At 41.1% G+C, this 26,009-nt stretch overlaps 2 protein-coding genes and 1 long non-coding RNA gene across 6 annotated transcripts in view; 2 read left to right on the top strand and 1 right to left on the bottom strand.

The window, feature by feature from the left end:
- lrmp (lymphoid-restricted membrane protein) overlaps positions 1-2,675 on the bottom strand; it is a 47,516-nt gene extending 44,841 nt beyond the window's left edge. For all 4 annotated transcript variants that reach the window (XM_079494328.1, XM_079494330.1, XM_079494331.1 and 1 more), the window contains exons 1-2: positions 2,525-2,675; positions 101-852 (exon numbers count right to left, since the gene is read on the bottom strand). In XM_079494328.1, coding sequence (XP_079350454.1) covers positions 101-794 — 694 coding nt within the window. In that variant the 5' untranslated portion in view covers positions 795-852; positions 2,525-2,675. The remainder of the gene's footprint in view (positions 1-100; positions 853-2,524) is intronic.
- A 5,823-nt stretch (positions 2,676-8,498) lies between these two features.
- Positions 8,499-18,775, top strand: bcat1 (branched chain amino-acid transaminase 1, cytosolic). The gene is made up of 9 exons (XM_079494232.1): positions 8,499-8,644; positions 9,142-9,252; positions 9,501-9,620; positions 10,597-10,757; positions 12,605-12,747; positions 13,565-13,650; positions 14,161-14,301; positions 15,307-15,381; positions 17,954-18,775. The coding sequence occupies exons 1-9, from the start codon at positions 8,534-8,536 to the stop codon at positions 17,990-17,992; spliced, it is 987 nt and encodes a 328-aa protein (XP_079350358.1). The 5' UTR covers positions 8,499-8,533; the 3' UTR covers positions 17,993-18,775.
- Positions 18,776-20,090: 1,315 nt separating this feature from the next.
- On the top strand, positions 20,091-20,723 carry LOC306916259. The gene is made up of 2 exons (XR_013788970.1): positions 20,091-20,121; positions 20,294-20,723. It is a non-coding gene; the product is annotated as an uncharacterized lncRNA (long non-coding RNA).
- Positions 20,724-26,009: the final 5,286 nt, after the last annotated feature.

Raw genomic sequence — 26,009 nt, 5'->3', positions numbered from 1 at the left:
TATTGGCCCAGACTAATGAATGTTATGTCACGTATTCCATTAGACCAAGTATTTCCTGCTGCATGTGTATAGTGCTGTGTGTGGCTGTCGTCCTCCCTACCTCCGTCTCCCATGGACAATCTCTTCACAACCAGAGAGGGAAGCTCAAAGTCCAGAGTGTTGCCCTCTGCAGGGCAGAAGTTGAGGTTGTAGGACTGCATGCCATAGGTCTTGGGGTGCGTGCGAGAGACTGGCAGGTTCCTGCCTTGACAAAGGCTGTCAGGCTTCATATAGTGGGCTCCTCGTGAAAACGCAGTGTAAGAAGAGGGCGAGTCAATGGCCGGTGGAGCTGGTGTGGAGTGGCACCTCTGCCATGCCCTGCTCTGACCTGGCATAGGGATGCCACTTCTCACTCCTCCTCGTCTCTCCCCCAGAGTGCTGGTGACGTTGAAGGTGACATTATCCTTCACAAGGGGGTTGGTGGCCGGGGTGAAGGGGGAGGGTGGAGGTAGGGAGGGACCCAGGCTGTTCCTAGGGGCAGCCGTTTGAGTCAGTGCACCCCTCCCTCTCCCCTTGTCCCCGTCCACTCCTGCGGCCACCTCGTCTATGTGGAAAGCGTTGGTCTTCTTCAGGATGGCTCCCACGTTGTGCTTACGCTCACAACGGGAACTGTTGTAGCTGCTGGATGACAGTTTGGGGATCTGGAATGGAGAGTGGGGCTCCCGGTCACCACGCCATCGGATGGTCTCCAGCTTGCGGCAAATGCTGTCCACTGGGTTGTGCCGACGCTCCGGCTGGGTGGTACAGTAGTCCATGCTGTTGATGGCTGATGGTCTGGAGCACTGCCGTACCGACTGGAGGAGAGGCTGAGGACTGAGGGAGATAAGAACGAAGACAGTTAAGACTACAATGCAACATGGTGTGGAATTGTAATGGTAGTTGAATGGGGGTTGAACACAATACTACGATTAATAGGATGAATGAGATTTCTTGTTTTTTTTTTTTAAATCACACTTGTGTGAAGTGAGGGGCACCTTTGTTTGCTTTTGTACATCATGGTGCTTAAGACAAACATTAAAAGTTCACAGACTTGGCTGCCACATGACATCATGTCTGAAAGCAGACAGCTAGCAGAAAGCTAGCGCCCCTCAAAAATACATTACGTTTTTGAGGTGCGCTAGCCCCTCCTATGCCCAGCTTTCCGGGTTTGTGTAAACACAAACATTGAAGACAAAAGTGAAGACGGAAAAGTGAGGACGCAAATTGTGATTGGCCGGTGTGATTGGGTGGGAAATGTGTCATTGGTTGAACATTGCATAACGATTGTGCCACCTGGGACACCCGTTACACCCAATACAATAGAGAACCAAAGTCTGACATCGGTAGAGGGCGCTAAGTCCACGGACAATGTACTTTTTTATTTGCATTGTAATCCCCATAGGGGGATTTTAGATCGCCTCATAAGAACTGCATTTGAAAAATAACACCTGTGGTTGTCACGCCACCATATATGGCCATCATTCTCCATATATGAAGATCACGACACTGACCTTATCTAACCCTGTATAACCATACATGGAGATGACTAGATCATCACCTAGATCTGCATATATGGAGCCGGCCAGCAACTCTACATCTTACCTCAAACCCTTAGATCTCCATATATGGATCGAGCTGACCTGTTCTGACATTCCATATGTTGATCCTCCCCACTTTTTGAGAGTTTAGTCAACTCAACATAAGCCTTTTTAGCAAGAATTATGATGAGATTAAGAACAAAGTTTTTTCATTCTTCTTATTAGTCAAGCAAGCCAAGTAATAATTTCCAATGAATGTGAAAAACATTTTTGTAAGAGCACAGTACCAACTACCAAAATAATTTAAACAGACTCTGGATGATTCTTACAAAAGCAACTTGTGTCAATATGATTTCTTGAGATAGGCCTAAATATTACCCGGATACACCTTATGCTTTATGCTGAGACTTCTTTGAGGCTTGAGCTAGTAGAAATGTGTGTACTGAAAATTAACAGTAGGAGAACTAACAGTAGGCCTACACCATCAATCCTGTTACCGACTGCCCGATAAGGCCTAGCCCTAGAATGTCTGGTTTGAATAAACATGCAGGCTACACATTTATGTTAATTACTTTGATGCATGTCACTGCACTCAACCATGCTAACTTGCTTAACTTATTTTCACCCACTAATTACGATTACGAATAAGCCTATAATGGTCTATCCGCGTAAATCTGAAATGTAATACAAATGCAAATTAATTCCCAATATTGCAATAGGCCTATAGGCCCTAGCAAATGTTAAATGTAGGCTACTAAAACCTAGAAATGCAGACCAGCTGTCCATGTTGCAGACAGCCAGGGCAGGAGGAAGTACACCTGGCCGATAAATCTTTCAGATATGCGCTGTCTGACCTGACAATCGATGCCTATCGTTTTGATAAGAATTACGAATTCTCAGTTGGAGTGCACTCAGTGCAGTGTTTGTGCGAAGGCGTGTAGGGCGTACAATACAACGCGTTAACTTACAAAGCTTGTACGTGCAAATGTTCGGCGTCCCAATGTTTGTTGTCCTGAATCTGCACACTCCACAGAAGAACCTCACACGCACTCAAAGGATTTCAAGTGTTGCGCCAATGAGCAGCATTTAAAAGCTTCTAGTGGCCATCGCTTTAAAAGTGAAGTAACATTCCCACCTTGCGGCAGTAGTGTGTCATAACATCATCTTAAAATAAATCCAACGTGTCATGGGAACATACAGGACAAACATAATCCTCCACAACACAACAAGTGACCATGTCCATGTGACTCAATCAGTAATAAATGCAATAAATAATGCACACAAATGTGCCCCAATGTGGGTGTCCTGTCCTTTTCACAGTAACTATATGGTCTATGGATAGGATACCCTTATGACCCTGATCCCTGATTTCCACTGATTTTTATTGCAGATTTCCAATATAAAAGAGTTGTTTAGATAGGATTATTATAGGCCTACATGCCAAGAGCATCACAGATGTGTGACACAGCACAATCATAACAAGAAATACAATATAGGTCTATATACTGTATAACCTGCATTTGTTACTGTTTATAATATTAAGTAACACATGCTACTGGTGTCCCTGAGTTTGTAAGAGAAATGATTAACACCAGACCAGAGAGAGAGAGAGAGAGAGAGAGAGAGAGAGAGAGAGGCTGTGCTGTCACTGTGATGACGGAGCTATAGAGACAGAGTTACACTTCACAATGTAAAAACTACACAAATATTAGAGAGGAGTTCTTCCCAAAATTTGAAACAAATTTCCCAGAATTCCGAAGTATGACAGAAAGGGAAAAATTACCACTCCTTCTGGGGGAACAGAAATAATGTGCAGTTTTGGCTGCAAAATATGTCAATTCCTGTCACAAGAAAAGGGACAACCAGTAGGACACACATACAGTATGCCATGTTTTATTTTCTGCTCCACCTGCTTTATTTTATTTTATTTTTATTTATTTATTATGTGTGGAGCTGCCATCAAAGTGACCACCTCTCAGCCAGTGGAATTGGGGGGTAACTAATATTAGTAGTTTTAAAAAGTGCTCCACTTGTCTCTTTAGATTATCTGAATTGAATTGAAAATGGTGGACCCTATTGTAATTGTAAACAAGAGTAATGCTTTATGGTGTCGTCCACAGTTAATAGTTTTTGTATTGAGTTGTGCTTGAAATGTAGGCCTACTGAAATTCTACAAACTGTTAACAAATACTTCAATCAATCAATCAATCAATCAATCAATCAATCAATCAATCAATCAATCAATCAATCAATCAATCAATCAAGAGGCTATTAGGCTAAATAATATTGACTATGACTGACTTGATATGTGATGTTTATCAATTTGCAATACATATTGTATATCATTCATATATATATATATATATATATATATATATATATATATATATATACACACACACACACACACACACACACAGAGAGAGAGAGAGAGAGAGAGAGAGAGAGAGAGAGAGATTAAGCCCATGTAGCCTTCTTACTATGATGAGGGGGGGGGGGGGGGGTAGTACTAGTAGAACGTGGTAGTAGTAGAACTGTAGTCGTGGAGCTGCGTGTTATGATGCAGGATTGCATCATGGCCCAATGGCCCATGGACCAGGGGGGAGTTTCTACAGTAACTTCAACTGTGTGACATATGCATGCCATGTAAGACTTTACGCATGACCACTTTATCCATGCGAGTTAATGCAACAACAACACTCAGTTGTGTTGTTGTTACCTGCTCAGTTTAATTTATTCAAGTAATATTTGGCCTGCAACAGATAGAACTACAGGCAGAGACGTCCGACACATCACACATTGATAATCTGTAGCTAAACGGTAAGCCGTTTATTTTCATCATGGCGAGCGCAAGCGGTCCAGACGTCCCTTCAGCTGCAGCCGGCAGCGCACCGGCGTGTAAGGTAAACATCAACCCCCAGACTCGTTGAGTCAATCATGCAGCCCATAATAAACTATAGCATAACATACATGTATACAGTATCACAGATGGTGAGTGACGCAGGTGCTTTCGGTCTTTCAGGATATGCTATGCTACTGATATGAGGCTCAGTTTTTGGTCTTTCAGGTTACTGATGTAGAGTCTCAAACGTTTATAAATGGGTACACAAAATATTCACCTATGCTATAGCCTATGCTCATATTTTGTAGCCAGCGAGAGGTGATAAGAGAGCCTTATGCAGTTCGCTTCAATAGTGTCTGGCTTTGGGAGGTGCGTGCCTTTCTAGCGTTATGGACGCGTGTGACGTGTTTAAATATCAAGGCTTAGGCAATTTAGAATGTATGCAATAATACACCTACACACAGTGTTCGTTTAACTCTGACAGTGTAGGTCTACATTTGTGTAACATAACCAAAGGAACCGATAAGGGTTCAGGTTGGTCACATTATAATTTGTCATTTACTACAGCTGACTATCTGAATTACAGATAAATTAACAGCCTGATGGTAAGCTGCACGTCCTGAATCACAAAAAGCTAGTTATGCAGAATGTTGGATTTTAAAGCCTTTGATATAGAAATTGATTCATAAATTACTATAATATTGATCTGAATACCTGATAAATTGTATTTCCTATGGTGGAAGTTTTGTTCTGTGACTGCTCCTCCTCGATCCTCATCAGTTTGTTAGACTACATTAACTCTTTCCCCCTCTGTGACCAATGATGATAAATGTTAATATGGTATAAGTGTGTTAAAGATGGTGTGACGTATAGCCTACTTGCAGCCAAATGATAAATTGTTGAGAAAACATAAAGTCCTGTTTCACTCTAATATGTTTTTTTCCCCTCAGGGTTGTGCTGGCAATGACATTGTCAGCAATCAAATGGCCATCAATAATGTTAACAGCTTCAAGGTATTGTGACCATTCATTTAATATTGAGTTTAAAATGTCACTATGTTTAAAATGTCAGTATGTCCTTTTAACATCCACTGGACAGTTGACAAAATGTCTCAGTGTCCATTGTCCAATCATTCCATTGCTATAAAAAAAATAATCATTGATCACACTATCCTCAAAAACATAACCTGCAGTGCAAAGTTCTTGTGTCACATGCACACTTTCAACTTATGACAAAAAAAATATATTTTTTTTGGAGGATTTTTCAAGCGGTGAACGCTCGGAGAGGGTACAAATGCAACCAAATGGACCCTTCAGAGTTAAAAGAACACTGAGGATTTTACTGGATGGCTACTTTGTACACCTACCCTCACTGAGGTCTCCATCTGCAGCATCCTGTTGTCTCCTTGGTCCAACACACACACACACACACATAGGCTAAGGCTACACACATACACACGTCACACACACACACACTCACACAATGCTGCCTCAGAGGTGTTCAGAATTTGAGGAGGAAATGAAAAATTATTCCACAGTGCTCGGGTCAGTTCAAGTCTGGACCTCTGATGTCCATATTCCTGTCGTACAAATGGTCTACATGTTGTCAGAACTGTGAGACCCCTATAGGGGAAAGGTTGTTGTTTGTTTGCTCTCCTGCTGTCTTCCTCTTCCTCCACCACCTGCTCCTGGTGTATACCAGGAGGTGCTATACCAGGAGGGAGCTCCTGTTCAGCCTGCTATAAGGAGAATCCACTTTCCCAGCTCACACTAAGCTTGTATGTTGATCCTGACTGCATGACCTGTAGACAGCAGGCTCAGGTAGAGATTAGGCTAGATGGTTGCACACACACACACACACACACACACACGCACACGCACACACACACGCACACGCACACACACACACACACACTATAGGGGCTTTGACTTGAGATTTATACTTTTAATTTTGACAGCTCCATTCAGTGCATAGGTGTAGATGCGGGTTAAAGGAGACATTAACAGAACTCTCTCTCACACACGTGACACGTACGCATGCACGCACGCACGCACGCACACACACACACACACACACACACACACACACACACACACACACACACACACACACACACACACACACACACACACACACTTTGACTTGAGATTTATAGTATAAACCACTTCCTTATACTTAAGTGTATGAACCTTCCAGGCTCAGAGCACAGTTCTCTTGTAACCGGATAGGGCTAAAACACACCTGAACGCCAAGAAGGGTGATATAGCCTACAGTCATGCATATTTATAGCCTTAATCCTGACCCAGCATCCACTGGGTGGGCTGTGTGTGAAATAATTAAGGGAGGCCACACTGAAAACAGATTATGCTATGCGTCTTATTGAGGAGAATGAGTCTCAAAAATATGTCATTGATTTGTCCTCCTACATGTTCATTCCAATGGCCAAAAGGGTGAAACCATAGTTTGCCCAGTAAAGGATAATCTTTGACATATATATATATATAACATACATAGTACAATAATCTGTGCACGCTGTCAGACATTGCTTTGCTGTCATTGCTCAGCACTTCTCAGTCACTGTAATCTGGGATTATGAAGCAGGCAACATTTTGCAGCAGGAGGTGGATCTAACAAGGGCATCCTAATCCCGGCCACATGGAATGTACAGAGATGACTGAATGATGTCCAGAGTTGGAAGTGTTGTCTCTTCTCTATGAACAATGCAATTAGTGCTGACAGCACCATAAACCACAGCATTTCTTATTCTGTTAAACATCCTTGGAGAAGTTGCAGTGTAACTGGTGCTAGTTATTCTAGTGTTGAACGTTATCCTCACTGCTCAAAGTCTTACTGACTTTTCACAGGACTTACTTTACCCCACTCAGGTTACACAAGATTGATAGGAGCATTTCCCCTATGTGCCAAAGATGTAAGATAACAGAAGGCTGCCTATTACATATGTTATGGAGCTGCCCACTTCTGATTGATTACTGGAAGTTCATCATGTCTACTGTCTCTGATATCATAGAGGTTGAAATACCACATGATCCAAGAATTTGGTTACTGGGTGACGTTACGTTGATCAACACAAATTATTATAAAGAGTATTTTGTGTTACTCGCCAGTACAGCTGCGAAGAAAATCATATTGGTTAATTGGAAATCTGAAAACTCACCTTCACAGAGACACTGGCTGAATGAGCTTTCATCATACTGTACTCCTGAAAAGATACTGTACAATGTAAGGAGAAAGCCTGCTACTTTTGAAAAGATATGGGGTAGGTTCTTTGAGGTTCTACCGTCAATATCTCCTCTGGGTTGATTTTGTTGTTATTATTATTTATACTGTTATTTTTATTTATTTATCCGAGTTGTTGTCAAGTGGTGTTGTGTACAATACAGAGTAATGAGAGCTGTGTAGTTTACCTTTCTGGGGTTGGGGTGGGGGGTGGGTGGGGGGGTTTGTTTTTGCTGTTTTTTGTCTTTTTCTTTTGAGTTTGTCTTGTCTTGTTTAAAAAAAAAAAAGGAAATCATGATTCTGTAATTCATTGTTTTGAATAATGATGATGTCTGCATTATCAATAAATAAACCTTTAAAAAAAAAAAAAAAGTCTTACTGACAAGGATGGCATTATGATATGCCACTGGAGATGTGACCTTTGGTTTACCGGTATGTCCTTTCATTGAAAGTGGTCAATAGCGACCCCTGGTGGATAAAAACGTATAGGGAACAGCACAGATGAGTTTTATGTAGAATAAAGGAAAGCGTGGAATCATGTCTTTATTAGATTTACCTTTTCTGTTTTTACGGCATGGCTCTGCAGGAATGAGAGGGTTGGTCTCTGTGTGGGGTCCAGAGCTAATCTTACAAACTGCTAGACCAGTCAGCGCCAAATGTCTTAGGCACACTACCAGTAGGCCACAGAAGTACCTCCACTAATTCTTTCACATGTTTTATAGTTTTTGAAATATTGAACTTTGAATTCTATTATGGAAGTCAATGGGACTGAAACCGTGGCCACATTTCTTTCTCTCTGCTCTTATAGGCAGCCGACCTGGTTGTGGAGTTGTCTTCCACTCCAAAAACCAAACCGGACCCATCCGGCCTCGTGTTTGGCAAGGTCTTCACTGACCACATGTTGACCATAGAGTGGAGCAACAGTGAGGGTTGGCAGAAACCCCACATCAAACCCTTTGGGAACCTGTCCCTCCACCCAGCCAGTGTGTGTCTGCACTATGCCACAGAGGTACCTCTCCCCCTTTCCATTTATACAACATGTGCATTGTAGATTTTATCCTGAAAACTCATGTAAAAGTTGTAATACCAGTAAAGTTACAGTCAGTTAGTTACAGTGGAAGTTAGTTTATTTTAATGAGAACAGAGCATTAAACTGAACTGCTGGTCTAGTTTTTAGGTATTTGTCAGTGAGCCCACTTTGTACTTTGTACTTTGTAATTGGCAAATAGACAGCTTTCCGTGGCCTTGCTACATCTGTTTTCAAGCAGACAGAATTGGTTAAGTCTCTCAGTGTATGTACAATAAATATGATAAATGGAATGGAACAAATCAAGGCTGCTTGGTTAAAGAAAAAAATCAATTTATGTCATAAATGTTCTCAAGGCAGCTATGCTTGTAGTAGGGATTTATTTTTCTTTCTTTCTTTCTTTTTTTTGTATTTATAGTAAAACACCTCTCCCTTCATGCTCTTCACTTCTCTTGTCTCTTGTCATGTCCTGTCCTCAGTTGTTTGAAGGGATGAAAGCATACCGTGGTGCTGACAATAGAGTACATCTCTTCAGACCGATGCTCAACATGGACCGCATGGCCCGGTCTGCTGAGAGAGCCTGTTTGCCAGTAAGAACTCAAAAGGGAGGGATGGCTGGGTGGATGGATTGAGATTTTAACCAACATATGGATGAGTGAACAAAATATATGTTATTGAGTTTATAGAGCAAATATAGAGCAAAGTAAAAATGTATTCGCCAGACTGTTCCACTGTCAAAATCTCTCTCCTTTTTCCCTGTTTTCTTTTCACCCATCTCTTCCTTGCTACTTTCCTCGCTTTCCTCCTCTGTCCTCATCCCCTGCTCCTTGTTCTCCAGGCCTTTGATGGTTCAGAGCTGCTGCAGTGCATCAGGAGGCTGATACAGGTGGACCAGGAGTGGGTGCCACACGCAGACTCATCCAGCCTCTACATCAGACCTACCTTTCTGGGTACAGAGGTAAGGGAGTACCCTTGTAGTAGACTGCAGTGGTCAGGGGATGTCAGGAACATCAAGAAAGACCTTGTGGGCCGTGGCATCACATCACACTCGACTCTGCTTTTACTCTATCTCTCCCTTCTCTAAAAAAACAAATCACCCACTTTACACCTGTAAACCTGTGATGTGACAATGCAGTTGATCTTGATTCTTATTATTGCTTCATTAAAATCCATACATTCGTCAAACAGTGGTCATCAAGTGGATCTATCTATAGTTTTCAGAGACTGCACAAGTCAATGAAGCTAATTCTTAATTCATTGCAAAAATGCACATTTTTGCACCATAACTAAAGCTGCTATAGTGTGTTTATTGTCTGTACGTAAGTAGTGGTGGAAAGTAACTAAGTAAATATACTTAAGTACTAAGTACCATTTTGCGGTATTTGTACTTTATTTGAGTATTTCCAATACTTTTCCTTCTACTCCACTTCATCTCGGAGGCATATATTTTACTCCACTACAATTATTTGAAAACTTTAATACTAGTTACTTTGATTATTATTAACATACATACATTTCCCACTTCAGCCCTATATAGGCTACATTTAGGCCATTTGAAAATAGCCGATCTACAAGCTCACAATGCATTGCGCTGCGACGCATTGTGAGCTTCTAGATCTGCTATTTTCAAAAGATTGTTATACATTTGAAAACTTGTAAAATGGGACATTGTGCCTAATGAGTACTTTCTACTTTCTACTTTAAGTACATTTTGATACCAATAATTTTGTACTTTTACCGCTACCTAAGTACATTTTGATACCAATAATTTTGTACTTTTACCGCTACCTTTAAGTGCATTTTGAATTCCGGACTCTTACTTGTAACAGAGTATTTCTTTACTGTAGAATTGACACTTAGTAAACAAGTAAACAACGTGAGTACTTTTTCCACCACTGTATGTAAGTAGAATCTTTGTGTGTGTCCCATTTCAGCCAGGTCTGGGTGTGAAGAAGACGGGCCATGCCCTGCTGTATGTGATTCTGTGTCCAGTGGGGTCTTATTTCAGCACCGGGTTCGAGCCGGTGTCCCTCTGGGCTGACCCCAAGCACACCCGTGCCTGGAAGGGAGGCACCGGAGACTGCAAGATGGGTGGGTGAGTTTTCACACGCACGCACCCACGCACACACACACACACACACGCACCCACGTACACACAAACACACACACACGTATAATCTCATGTAATTCCAGTGGTGTAATTTCATGATCACGTGTCCCTGTGGTAAAGCATCAATGTATAACTAAAGTCTTGGGAACACTCAGTGTTACATTTTCAATACAAAACTACTACAGTGTCAGACCAGTACTGTAGGTCAGGGGTTCCCAAACTTTTTTGGACCAGGTACCCCTTTTGGGGTAGACATCTTTCCAGGTACCCCCTCATCTGAAGCGGCCGCAGAAACCTTTCAAGTGTCCTGAGTCTTTTTGTTGTTTCTGCAGCATGCGTCCTGCTGTTACTGTTTGGGGTCACGACAGGTTGACTGATGTAGTTTTAGTAATCATGTCAGCTATTGGCCCAAAGCAAACATGGGAGAAACACAATGAACAACACAAAAAATACGTTTATTGCGCAACTTGGCAGAAATGACCACATAGATAAACATAATTTTAATGTTAAAAAAAGTTTAAAAATAAATATATATATATATATATATATATATATATATATATTTTTTTTTTTGAATTATTTCGGGTACCCCCTGGCTATGCGTCGCGTACCCCTAGGGGTCCGCGGACCCCACTTTGGGAACCGCTGCTGTAGGTGTAGGACACCTACTGGTTGATTAGTACTGTCTGAAGCTCATAAGCCCCACTATCTTGCAATAAGCCAGTGCTTTTCAACCCTTTTCATATCAAGGCCCATTATTTATTCTGCATTTGAGCCACGGACCACCATTTGATGAGATTTAACCTCTCAGACCCAAAACTTATCAAAATAACAATTCTTCTACATTCTCTAATTGTGTAGACTTCTTGTAAATTAAGTAATGCAGTTTAACAATAATGTAACTCTTGAGCGTGTAAAATGAAACCAATGGTTTCAACTTATGGTTCCATTTGGTTTCATTTTATACTCTGAAGAGTTAAAGATCTATAAGGGTCCATTTGGTTACCAACTCTCCATCATTTAGCTGGGGACCACCTGAAACCCCCTCAAGGACCACTGGTGGTCCCCAGACCACTGGTTGAAAACCACTGATTTAGGCTACTCAGGCAAAAGTGTAAATTGAGACAGGGGTCTCTTTTTAATCCTTAATATTATCCATTATCCTTAAAGGTGTGTCTGAACATTTTCACCACAATGACACATTGCTTCAGAAATTATACAACTTCAAATTTATAAGATTACTTTTATAAAACTATTCCATGTCCTCAACTGTATAATACATTATTGTTTTCTATATCATTATCCCTTTTTCTAAATATTCTACTCTTACCTGTATTGTGTCCGAGAGAAGACAGACTATGCACCCACTGCACACAAAATGAAGTGGAAACCGAGCTACACTTCCTAACCATCTGTCCATTGTACCAAGACATCAGAGACACATACTTCCCACAGATTACAACCACACACGGAGATTTTGAAAACATGACCATTGACAAAAAACTCCCATATCTGCTGGGCGAAGTACAACAATGTGCAAACACAGCAGCAAGATTTGTGAGTTGCTGTGATAGGAGAAGGATATCAAACGGAACACAACCACCCTAAAGACTAATCATTGTGTATATTCCTGCACTATACCTGCATCCAGTGATCTTGGTACGATATAGAAATTGATCTATTGAAGATTCTGACGTTCAAATGTACATATTTTATGTTTTGATTGTATTGCTGTATTGTTGTATTGTGCTTTCTGCTTTGGCAATGTAAACGTATGTTTTCTCATGCCAATAAAGCCCTTTGAATTGAATTGTGTCCCCACGTGGTTTCAGGAACTACGGAGCTTCCATCTATGCCCAGCATGAAGCAGCGCATCATGGGTGTCAGCAGGTGTTGTGGCTGTATGGAGACGACCACCAGATCACTGAGGTGGGAACCATGAACGTCTTTCTCTACTGGACCAATGAGAATGGAGGTTAGTGCACATTAACCCATTAAGACCTGAGTCCGATTCTACACATTTCTTCTAAATACAGTTTTTCCCAGGTCATTGCATGGTTACTATTACATAGCCATAGTCAGAGCAAATTGGAGAGTGTGGAAAAGAGGTGAAGAACCGTGTGCAAGCAGGTTGGAACGGGTGGAGAAAAGTGTCAGGTGTGATGTGTTGTAGGAAAGTATCAGCAAGAATGAAAGGGAAGGTGTACAAGACGGTGGTGAGACCAGCTATGTTGTATGGTTTAGAGACAGTCGTACTGAGGAAAAAACAGGAAGCAGAGCTGGAGGTAGCAGAGACTAAAATGTTGAGGTTCTCTCTGGGAGTAACAAGGATGGATAGGATCAGGAATGAGTACATCAGAGGGAGAGCACATGTCAGATGTTTTGGAGATAAAGCCAGACTGAGATGGTTTGGACACGGTACAGAGGAGGGATAGTGAGTATATCGGTAGAAGGATGTTGAGGTTGGAACTGCCAGGCAGGAGGCCTAGAGGTAGACCAAATAAATCCAAAGATTTATGGATGTAGTGAAAGAGGATATGAAGTTAGTTGGTGTGAGAGAAGAGGAGGCAGAGGACAGGGTGAGATGGAGGCAGATGATTCGCTGCGGCGAGCCCTGAAGGGAAAAGCAGAAAGGAAAAGAAGAGTGAGAGGACTTGGATGGCAGTCTATAATGTCAGTAATATGATGTCAGTCCTGTATGTGTCTTGTCTATGACATCATTACTGCAATGTTTGACGTGTCTTTGACCACTGTTCTTAATTCCATCTTATGATCTTATTATCTGCATGCAGAAGCGGAGTTAGCAACTCCACCACTAGATGGCATCATCCTCCCTGGTATCACCCGACAGAGCATCCTGGAACTCACAAGGAAATGGGTAAAGGGAGAGACTGTAAGAGAGGGGGGGGAGTGTGTGTGTGTGTGTGTGTGTGTGTGTGTGTGTGTGTGTGTGTGTGTGTGTGTGTGCATGCGCGCGTGTGCGTGTGTGTGTGTGTGCGCGTGCCTGTGTGTGGGTGGGTGGGTGTGGGTGTGTTCACGTGCGTATGTGTGTGTGCGCGTGCGTGTGTGAGAGAGGGAGATAGAGACAGAAAGAGAGGTCTGTTAATGTCTCCTTTAACCCATCGACACCCAATGAAGCTGTCAAAATTAAAAAGTATTGATCAGTTGTTAGCCAAAATGGTGTTAAAACTGGCCCATAAGCAGTACAACAGCCACATCATTATGCCTCAGACATAACCATGAACAAACACGATAGGCCCATATATAGGCATATATGGCGATCCGGTTGTCCAGAGCAACAGATCCGACCTAGCTGTCCCAAAACTGACTGAGAATAATCCTTTAAAATAAAGTGTTACACCATCTTCTTTCTCCGTCTCTCTCCCAGGGAGAGTTTAAAGTGGCAGAGCGCTACCTGACCATGGGAGAGCTGTGCCGAGCCCTGAGGGAACAGAGGGTCAAGGAGATGTTTGGTTCTGGAACGGCCTGTGTGGTTTGTCCAGTGGGACGCATCCTCTACCAGGGAGAGGTATGTTTGGTTCTGGAACGGCCTGTGTGGTTTGTCCAGTGGGACGCATCCTCTACCAGGGAGAGGTATGTTTGGTTCTGGAACGGCCTGTGTGGTTTGTCCAGTGGGACGCATCCTCTACCAGGGAGAGGTATGTTTGGTTCTGGAACGGCCTGTGTGGTTTGTCCAGTGGGACGCATCCTCTACCAGGGAGAGGTACACCATTTATCCATTTGTATTGTGTTGAGGATTTTACTGTGCAAGACAGTGGTTCTCAAACCTTTTCATGTCAACGACCCCCAAATAGATACAGTTGGGTGCCACCGATATTGTCCCTTATCATTTGACCCATTTAGGCCTGACCTCAAAATTTAAAAAAAATCCTTCTAAATCCTCTGTTTTCTGAAATAAATATTTTCACGATTTTTCAAAAATAGCAGACCTACAAGCTCGTAGCGCGCCACTCGGTGGCGCGCTATGAGCTTGTAGATCTGCTATTTTTCAATAGCTAAATTATAACATAATGTTTAAAACACCAAAAGGGGTTCCCGCCCAAAATGGGTTAACTGTCCTTTTGCGCAGATCACGCAAACCTCAGCAAAAAGAAAAGGACAATATCGATGGCCTCCAACTGTATGTACACGCCCACAGACCCCAGAGAAGATTTGTGTCAGCGACCTCCATAAGGGAAAATGTGTGTTGTTAAAAATGTTCAATATAATTGTTACAAATGTTTCAAAAATATTTTGATTGTCTATAGCTGAAGCTGAATAGCTGAAGTATAAAATGGGGTTGATAGCGTTAACTTGTTTTTACAATAATACATATAAATGAGACTCCATGGCTCTTGTGACCAGATAAGTGAATTAGATGTTTTCTAGTGCCCTATAGCTGTCTGCTTTAATATGTTTCCACAACAAATGTTATTTGTTATAAGAGTGAATATGGTAACACAATTAATATGGTAACAAGCGTGTATGTGTATGTAGCCTTTATGTGTATTTATTTGTGTTTGTTTGTGTCCAGAACTTGCACATCCCCTTTCAGGAAAATAACTCACAGCTGGCCTCTCGATTGGTCAAAGAACTTGCAGATATACAGGTGGGTAGATACGTGTACGCACGCACGCACGCACGCACGCACGCACGCACGCACGCACGCACGCACGCACGCAACGCAACGCAAGCAAGCACGCACGCAACGCAAGCAAGCACGCACGCACGCACGCACGCACGCACACACACACACACACCAGCCAACCCAGATGTTTGTCTGTGCGTGGTGATCGAGGGTAACATCTGGCTGAACATCTGTGCAGCCACTTTCCCCTCCTTTTTATGTAGGAAGAGACTTCTTCACACAGACAGCCCTCGTTAAAAAAAATTAAATAAATAAAAAACTGTCTTTATTGGAAGGACAGCCATCTTTAGCTGCCAGTGCCGGGGGTAGACGCTTTCAAAACGTAATTGAAAGTATACTTACTATTAACTAAGTATGTTATTACTTTCGATGCCTACTAATGTGTTAATAGGCATAGACTTTTGCATTACGGTGGCCGGATGGGAACCACAAGGTTCCAAGATCGAACCCGGGCTCCCCCAGAGTTAGTGTCGAAGTGTCCTTGAGCAAGACACTGAACACTGAGCAAATTGGTGCCTTGCATGGTTTCCTCTGTCATCGGTGTATGAATGTGTGTGAATGGGTGATCTATGTAAAGCGCCTTGGATAAAGACGTTATATAAATGCACCATTTACCATTTACTTTCACCAAAACATCCTTGAATTAAAATAAACATGCTCTGAAAATGCCTGTGGCCCAACCTTTTCTGGATTAGGGCCCACTTGAAAATCATGAAAGCGCTCGCGGCCAATCTGACCAGACGGGTGGGCTGCGTGCATTCTCAGATTTATTTTAGTTATCAACCGATTGATTGTTCTGACGTGGGCAAATGAAACTGACATAGTAGGCCTATACTTATTTGTATCATATGAAAACATATTTTGCAAGGGTTTCAAGAAAAAATACCATGACATTGTTTATGCGTTTTTTAAATGCCAACAATATGATTCAAATGTATATATTTTAAGCGAATTATTTGGAGGCACTACCCTCGCGGTCCACCAGTGGGTCCCAGCCCACAGGTTGAGAACCACTGGACTAGAAGACAGCGAATCTGGAATTGACACAATGACTAAATTGGGACGGGAAAAAGGGAAGAAAACATCCTGTAACAAGTTGCCAATGAGACAGCAGTTTCACTCGGTTCTTGAATCATAGTCCTTGAATTCAAAATGTCTTATCTACTCACTGAAGCTCTGCTCCACTCCGCTCTATCTTTGTCTTCATTCTGTTCTCCGGAGCCTCTCTTACTATCTCTGTTCTCACTCTCTCTGGTCAGTCAGGGGTCAGTGATTAGCATATCGGCTCTCTCCATCATTCTGTGTGTGTGTGTGTGTGTGTGTGTGTGTGTGTGTGTGTGTGTGTGTGTGTGTGTGCGGCGCGTGCTTACATTTGTGATTGTGTGTGTATTTGTAAGAACAGACCTGGGTCCATAACGATAGCATCTTTCCCATCCTGCATTGACAGCGCTTCTGAGGAGAGAGAGAGAGAGAGAGAGAGAGAGAGAGAGAGAGAGAGAGAGAGTAGAGAATGAGGGAGAGAGGGGCAGAGAAAGAGAGAGAGAGAGAGAGAGAGTAGAGAATGAGGGAGAAAGGGGGAGAGAAAGAGAGAGAGAGAGAGGTGTTAATGCAGGCCTAATGCCAGTGTGAGGACAGAGAAGGAGCTCAGTTGGAGATAGGAGCGAGACAAACTCCTGAACACTCTCATTAAGCTCGCTGTAATTGCACAAACCCAATTATTGCCTCAGCCTTTTGTGATCTTCAAAGCCGAGATGCCGCAAATGAAGCCTCGAACAAGTGGAGAAAGAGGAAGAGGAGGAAGAGGAGGCTGATGAGCAAAGGGTGGGGGGGGGGGGGGGGGAGTGCGTGGGCAGCAAAGCTTAATGAACAATAAAATTGACAAAATGCTCGAAAAATGCCGGTTTCCTTCTGCAATGCTGTTAAATCTGTTGACATTTCATTTGGAGGGAAACAGTGCTGCGCCTCCCTCCCCCCCACCCCACCCGCCCCCCCCCCCTTCTTGAAGACAACATTGTGCAACAAACAAACGAGTGGTCTGAGGCAGCGGATGAAAGATGGGTTTACTAACTCGCCCCGCCGTTCCTCTTTCAACTTAATTAGAAATCACATCCTTTTGTTTCCCCTTCGCGGGCGCTTATTTACTTTCGCACTCCGACCATTAGAACAAATTTGCAACATGAGACGCAAATAATTGGATTTGTCTCCGCGCCTGTCATGGATTGGGGAACATTTTGTTTAGATTTTTATTATAATTTCTGCTCTCCCCCCCCCCCCCCCCCCCCCCCCTTCTGTTGTGTTGTGTCGGTGGCTGAGTTTGCAGATTCGCTTGTGGATATGTGTTTTCATATATATGTATATTTCTTTTATTTTACTGTGCGCTGTGCTCACAATTAAGCAGCAGCGGGTGAGAGAAGTTTAGTAGTCGGTGACAAGAAAGTCGGTAATGTTTCCCTGTTTTGCGCCTGGAAGAACACAAGGTTCTCTTTAACCTCTCGATGACCTCATTTATTTATTTTTTCTTTCTCTGTTACAGCATGGCCGCACTCCTAGTGACTGGTCTCTCCTGGTGTAGCAGCGCCAGCGGAGTCTGGAAAACACACATCCTCGTGCTTGTGCGTGAACACACACACACACACACACACACACACACACACACACACACACACACCAATATGAAAGTAATCCAATAAACATTCAAATGCCCAAAGACACCATGAACGTTTTATGCACAATTAACACATTGAAAATATGCAACATGCTGTAAACTCTTCATCAGTACAATTGCCCTTTGTGCATGTTCGTGGATGAATTATTTTAAACGTGCAATACTTTCATTCTAACTGTAATGTGCTGGAGAGCAAGAATTGTACAGTCACTTATACTGCTTTAATGCCCTTACCTCCCTTAAAACTTGAATTAATGATTCATACATGGAACAGTCCACTATAATTAGCAAAAAAACTTCAAGTAATGTTGACTCACACTCATGCAATAGTCCACAACTGTTTACAATATTTACACCATGACTTAGGCTGGATCCCGCTTTCCTTTTCTGTCTTGTGCGCACACAGTAAAATCCTTTGTGTTAATTCAACTCTGACAGCAACACTGCACCCAAATGGGCCTGTTAAAAGAGCTTAACAAAGTTCAATGATGTAATTGTAATTGTATATTTGCAATTCAGAAAGTGGACGCGTAAAGTTCCATCTGGTTACATTTGTGCACTCTAAATTAACACCCTAAGGTTTTTGACTGTAGGAATATGAGCGTTTCATCAAAATGTAGGCATTGTATAGTGGCTGTTGTACAGTGGGAAACGTTTTGATGATTGGCTCCGATGGTCCGAAGGACAGCCAATGACATTGGCGTTGAGGTTGGCGAAAGGGCCTTTCTGTGTTCGGAGTTTGCATGTTCCTAGGGTGGTACCCTCACAAAAAACATGCAGTAATCCTGGTCTCTAAACTACCTCCCCCTGGCACCTGATGGAGGGGAAAGGAACTGGTCGGAATAACGTGTTCCTTCCACGCGCTACGTCCCTCCGGCAGGTGAAAAGAAGCAGCTTGGAAGCATAGAAGGAAGCATGAGGTCAGTCCGCTGCCCCCCCAGGTTGGCAGAGGAAGTGTAGCGCCCAGGATTACATTAGATAATTGACACTGGGTGAAAAAATGGGTTGCAAAATCGTGGGATAGAAATTATATAAAAAATGTAAAAAGTGTCGTTCTTGATTGTGTTACGAGCACATAATGGGGCCTTTTGATTTGGTGTAGCGCCAGGGCTCTCGGAGGGGTTGATTCGGCACTGGTCAGTAGTGCGAGCATGAAAAAGGCACGATAGTCCCAGGTGTATAGGATAAAGTTACCAGATCACATTGACGTGACTGTTTTGTGACATGGTACATTCAACGGCGGATGACACACCCTATAGTGCTTCTTATAAGATACTGAGGATGTGTCAGTGATGTCACTATGTAATGCGTCACACACAACATAATATAAATATAGTGGGTTTTTTTGCCATCCCACTGTAAAGAAAAAGTCAATTGATTCAATTGACTGCACATATTGCATTTTTGTCTTATGTCATACTCAATGTTCTATTTAAATATTCATCAGTTCAGCGTTATAGTGGCATACTGTAAATCTGTTTCTTTGTTTTGTTTTTACTGTAACAATGTATCAGCCCTTCCTATAGTTAAAGCACTTTATCAAAGCAGAAAGAGATTTGGCTGTGTTGTGTTATGCTGATTCATTCATGGATATTGACATTTGCAAAGAGTGCACTCTGAAACGCAGGACTGTGGGCTGTTAAGGTTAATAAAGGTGAATCCAAAAATAAAGGTCCCTATTATGTTTTTCGCTTGTTTAAAAAATAACCTTCAGCTTTTTTTTCAACACATCCCTTTGACAACCTGAATAGCGAGGACAATAGCCCAAATTACTGGTTAAATATAAAAGCAATATTAGCACTATATATGTCTCATGTAATATCCAATGCCACCATTGACCAAAGTTGACCAAAGTTTGTGTGAATGCAACCATGGTGTCATTTCTAAAAAACAAACAAACAAACAAACAACAAATAGTGAAAATAGCTGATCTACAAGCTCACATCATGTCACATCATCATGATTCGTGAAAATGTGTGCAAATCTTGGAATATATTCTTTTAAACTGTTACTATAGTAATATCCATGCCAGCAGTGTAATGCTTAATTGGGTCGTCCACTCACAGTTAACAGCCTTTGTATTGAGTTTGTGCTCGAAATGTACTGTAATTCTGCAAACTGTTAATGAATATTTCAATCAATCAATCAAAAGCTGCTGCATACTGCACAGTCCATTGATTAGTGCAGACTACACAGTCCATTGATTAGTGCAGACTACACAGTCCATTGATTAGTGCAGACTACACAGTCCATTCTTGATTACCACTGATCAACGTTTGTGTGAATGTAACCAGATCAATGTTGAAAGGGAAACAAAATATGACACAGCCTTCCCTTTTTACGGACATGATCATTGCTGACCAATGCGCACTAGTCTCAAGACTAGTCTCAATCACAAGCCATGTCTAAACTGTGGTTGAAAATGTTTAAAAAGGTTACTGAAACTATACTATACTTTTCTTCTTTGTTTCATTTGTTGCTGATAAGGTTTGTTTGTTTCTGTGATAAAACGAATACAGTACTGTTGTCCTGCATTTACATGAGCCTTGGAACCTTGGATATGAGAGGTTAATTTTCATGTAATCTTCAAATGTTGATTCTGAAGTTAGCCCAACAAATAAATGTGCACTTCAAAACATTAGTCCCATTTTCTTTCCTTTATTTTTAACCCATGCTATCTACCTATAAATGCCTGGCTATTACATTTATATAGCACATCCATACCATACCCCAACCATTAAAAGTCATAACATAACACATCTATTGTTTATATTGTGTTGGTTATGTCCGTTGTAAACCACACAATGATACATACGGAAAGAATAGGTGTGTGCATAGCTTTGTGTACTGTGTAGACGGACTGTCAACTTTGTTCTGTGCAATTGTGTTATTATTTCTTTGAATTGGACTTGCAGGAATGGATCTTAATAGTGACAATACATTTGGTGGAGTTGAATCTCTGAAGCCTGATTCATACTTTGTCATATAATGGTGTCACTTGCCGAAGATCTACTTTTAGATTGGCTATAAATTGAGCATAACCTTTATTACCATCTCTAAAGGATCACCTTTTAAAACATATCGAACATAAAATCACTGTAGAATATAGCAGAGTTGGAGATGAAATAGCACCCTTAACGGCATTCTTATTTAAAGATAAACCAAAATAAAAATGCTCTATTGTGCTCTCAAAACCGAGAATTATACTGTTCTTTAATTTGAAATGAATTACCCAGAAAATTACTTTGTATACTTTTTTTTTTTTTTTAAGGTTTATTTATTGATAATGCAGACATCATCATTATTCAAAACAATGAATTACAGAATCATGATTTCCTTTTTTTTTTTTTAACAAGACAAGACAAACTCAAAAGAAAAAGACAAAAAACAGCAAAAACAAACCCCCCCACCCACCCCCCACCCCAACCCCAGAAAGGTAAACTACACAGCTCTCATTAATCTGTATTGTACACAACACCACTTGACAACAACTCGGATAAATAAATAAAAATAACAATATATATACTTTTTAATCTTGTGAAGCTTTTCTTATTCCTTCAAATCACCGCATTCTGCAGAGCTGCCATTATTGCTGTGACATTTTAAGAAACAAGCTTCATTCCAAAACGTGTTTGTCATCGATTTGAAACAAGTGACTTGATTCCAGATTGCAAAAACACGTGGCAAAAATGAGTTACTTTCTATGAGGCCATAAATAGCCATAAATAGCCGATCTACAGGGTCATGTGTTACGATGCGATTAATTGTCAGCTTGTAGATAGCTTTTTGCATTTTTATACTGAATCAATACAATTGACTAACATTTCTTTGTTTTGTACAAAGTGCTTTTCTTTTTCATTAGTGCCATCAAGCATTGTCCCCAGTACTTTGTTATGCCGGCTGTTTAACACACACACACGCATGCATGCAAGTACGTACAGGGAAAGTCAGTATACCTGTGTAGCAGGGCTATATCAAGAAATGACTACGCCAGTACGCCACCCTCACAAATAGGAGTGAGGGATCCCACAAACACATTAACATAATCAGCCCCGGGATTTCTTTCAAAATAACAGCTCGGGGTGCCGCGCAGATATGGCCGCTTTTACTCTGTAAGCCACCCCCCCCCCCCCCCCCCCCCTTCCGTTCTGGACAAAAAACGGGAGAAATATTTTTGCTTGCTTACCTCGCTATCATTACGATAAAATCGCTGAATAATCCCTCACGTTCATATTTTGAACGAGAGGCATGTTGAAGTCAGAAATGAAGAGCTTACCCAGGTGAAAAAGAAATATACTAAAGTATAGTACATTTATTATATAAATGTATTATTTTCAAAAAAATTAAGTTGTACTTAGTTGCACTAAAGTTGCACTAAAGATATATTTAAACATATTTTAAATATATTTTAATGTACTTTCCCCCCCGAAAAAAATACAATTTAATTACAAATAAAGTACAGCACAGTACACTTTTCCTGGTGTCATTAAGTATATTAAAGTATACTATCATTACATTTATAGTGCATTAACAATACATATCAAGTACTAAATAAATATTTAGAGTATATTGCAATTATGCTTAAAATATACTATCAATGTATTGCAAATATACTTGTATTTGTTTCAAGTATACTATCAATGTATTACACATATACGAGTATGTATTAAATTAATTTGAAGTATACTTTTAATAGTTTGAAGTAGTAATGTAATAATAACGCATTTAAACTCACTACAAGTACACAGACAATTAATTTAAAATATACTATTATTACAATTAAAGTATGTTTGTGTTGTAACATTATTATTACATTGCTAGTACACTTGAAACTATTGAAAGTATACTTCAAATGAATTTATATTATACTATTATACTTAAATTTTGAGCATAATTACTATACTACTATTACTATATATATTTATTTAGTACAAATGAGTATATTAAATATACTTCTGAAAAGTATAAATTTGCATATATTCTTAAAAAAAGAATATGCCAAAAATTGTCATATTGTAAAGGCTTGAGGTATAGTTGCGGCCTGCAAGAGTCATGACAACTCTTTGTTGGCGCAACCATCAACAACAAACCCAATCCAACAAACCCAATACTGCACATACAGTATGAGAGAGACTGGCCAAATCAACAGACATTTACAGTCATGGTTTTACTAAACAAATTACATAAAACAACATGAATCACCAAAAAACACTAACAAAACACTAAACACAATGACCCATAAAATAACGCAACCCAATATGCATTCTAATATTCAAATAACACCACAAATAAGAACAATAACAGTCCTTGGAACCCCAGTGCATGCTGGGAAATGGACTTCCTCTAGCCACCAATATATTTGAATACACTCAAAATATAATAATTTAAAATATATTTTAAAGGAAAGGTACTTAAGTTGAACAAAAGATAAACATTATTTGAACACACTTTTAAAAATTACATTTGATATTTTTGTTTAGTACACTTAAACAAATTACAAATTAATTTATGTTGACATTTAATGTGCTTTATATAAATATATTTTGAATTTACTTAATAACAATACATTACAAATATAATGTAAGAATAATAGCATCCAGGAACATTCATGAATAGTATACTTAAAATAAAGTAGACTAAAGTAAACTTTAAGTGTAATGCTTGTTCTGTATACTTTGTCAGCATTATACTATAAATGCACTGATGAAAAATGTACTTTTATGAAGTATAATTAAGTGAAACTTCAATACATTGTATACATTGTAATGTATACTTGAACATATTTTGATTGTATTTGTGAAAAGTATACTTTTTATATGCATATTATAGTATATCTTAAGATAAGTGCATATTGAGGATACTTTCCTAGGAGTATACTGTTTAAGAACTTAAAATACAATAGTTTAAAATATATTTAAAATTAAATGTACTTAAGTTCAACAAAAGCTTAACATTATCAGAATACATTTTTGAAAAGTACATTTAATTGAATTAGAATTATGTTGACATTCAATGTACTTTCTAGAAATATATATTGAATGCACTCTGATTATATTTGTAAAAAAATGTATTGGAAAAAAATGTACTGTTAGCATGCTTTGACAAAAGTACCAATATACTTTTAGTACAAAAGTATACCTTCAGTATAATAAACGTACTAAAAGTATATTTTTAATATATAAAAATACATTACTTTTTCACCTGGGTATAGTAAATCCATCTGGTCAAAACCACGGAGAGCTCCTTAGATTGGGAGATACGAGGCATTCTTTCTGAGCCGTAAACAGGGAAGTGAATGGCAACGCGAATGCGCGAAGAGCAAGCAGTATGGTGCAGAAGGAGAGGCCAACCCCCCAAAAAAAGAAAATAATCGGAATATTTTTCTTTCGTTTGATATCAATGAAAATGCGCTAGGATGTGTGTACACGTCCTAGCAATCCGTCGGTTGGATTAGTTATGACGTTTCCACATGTCGTACGGTATAAATGGGTTAACTATAGCATTAACCATATACTGTATGCTGGACAATGTTCCCCAAGTTGGTACAGTGTCAGAATGAACAGGACCAGAGGCTCATGTAGTGTGAGGGTAGGGTTAGGGTAGAGTTTGGGATAGTGTTAGCAATGGTCAGACAAACGCCCTACCCTTAAAGGGGCAGTGCTACACCTGGAACCAACGTTATCTGCATAATTTCATAACAGAATGCCATCAAACCTGAGAGCACTTGGCTCTGCACACACAAAAAATAGGGGTTGTGAGGAATCATTGTGTCTGAAACCAGTATGACTCATTGGGTGGGATTAATATGTCGGGGGGGGGGGGGGGGGGGGGGGGGGGGATGCTTCTGGATGATTCCTGGCTCCTGCAGACAGCACTCTCTTCTTGGCCCTGGCCCTATCCTTGTGTCCAGTGGCACAGCTGGTATTGAGCCTGTACGCACACACAAGCGCACACATAGACACTTACATACATGCACACATGCAGTCCTTGTGCCAAACGTCATTTCTGCCAGGCCTCTCTTGTCCACGACTGAACTGGCATCGGCCAGAGTGCAGATCTCAATGTCTTACCCCCTGGAGTAGCTCTCTCACTCCTTTCTTTCCTTTTCACTCTCTGCCACTGCCCATCCCCCCCCCCTCCCCCGCCCCCCCGCCTGTAGTAGCCAGCTCCATTCAGCCTGAAGGCGATAATGTTTTAATTGTCACTTCTCATTAAAACGACGGCGATTTTCATGCAGGGTGGGTTGGGGGCAGAGAGAGACGGACAGACAGGGAGAGAAGGCACCCAGTCAGCTGCTAAGAACTGTATTTCACCTCTCTGTCCCCTTGTCCATGCCTTTTCCTCTCCTCTCTTTCTTCTGTCTTCTCGGTTCTCTCTTCCTTTCTCTCTGGTTTCATCCTCTCTCACTATCTCTCTCTTACACACCATCTCTCTCTCTCTCTCTCTCTCTCTCTCTCTCTCTCTCTCTCTCTCTCTCTCTCCCTGTGTGTGTGTCTCTCTCTCTCATTCTCTGACTCCTGTGCTGCCAGTGGCATGATCTGATTTGACAAGCGTGTCATCTTGTGTTTGTCCAATTTGAAAGTCTAATTAACGAACCCGACGCCACTTTATGTTGCTGTCGTTGTTCTCAGGCTTCTCTTCTATTTGTCTTGTGTTTATCCTTCCTGTATAGCCCGCTCCTCTGGTCTCTGTTGGAGCGGTCGGTCTGGTGTCATCGTCTCCTCTGGTCTCTGTTGGAGCGGTCGGTCTGGTGTCCTCTGGTCTCTGTTGGAGCGGTCGGTCTGGTGTCATCGTCACTCCTCTGGTCTCTGTTGGAGCTCCTCTGGTCTCTGTTGGAGCGGTCGGTCTGGTGTCATCGTCACTCCTCTGGTCTCTGTTGGAGCGGTCGGTCTGGTGTCCTCTGGTCTCTGTTGGAGCGGTCGGT

Source organism: Electrona antarctica (genome assembly GCF_951216825.1).
Source record: "Electrona antarctica genome assembly, chromosome: 23".
In the NCBI taxonomy this organism is placed as follows: Eukaryota; Metazoa; Chordata; class Actinopteri; order Myctophiformes; family Myctophidae; genus Electrona; species Electrona antarctica.
This window is presented reverse-complemented; position numbering and strand designations above follow the sequence as displayed.

Excerpts from the sequence above, each read along its gene's own strand:
- bcat1 (XM_079494232.1), top strand. The coding sequence starts at position 8,534 with ATGTTGACCATAGAGTGGAGCAACAGTGAGGGTTGGCAGAAACCCCAC. Across the intron at positions 12,748-13,564 it reads CTGGACCAATGAGAATGGAG|AAGCGGAGTTAGCAACTCCA; the intron begins GTTAGTGCACAT and ends ATCTGCATGCAG. Across the intron at positions 15,382-17,953 it reads AAGAACTTGCAGATATACAG|CATGGCCGCACTCCTAGTGA; the intron begins GTGGGTAGATAC and ends TCTCTGTTACAG.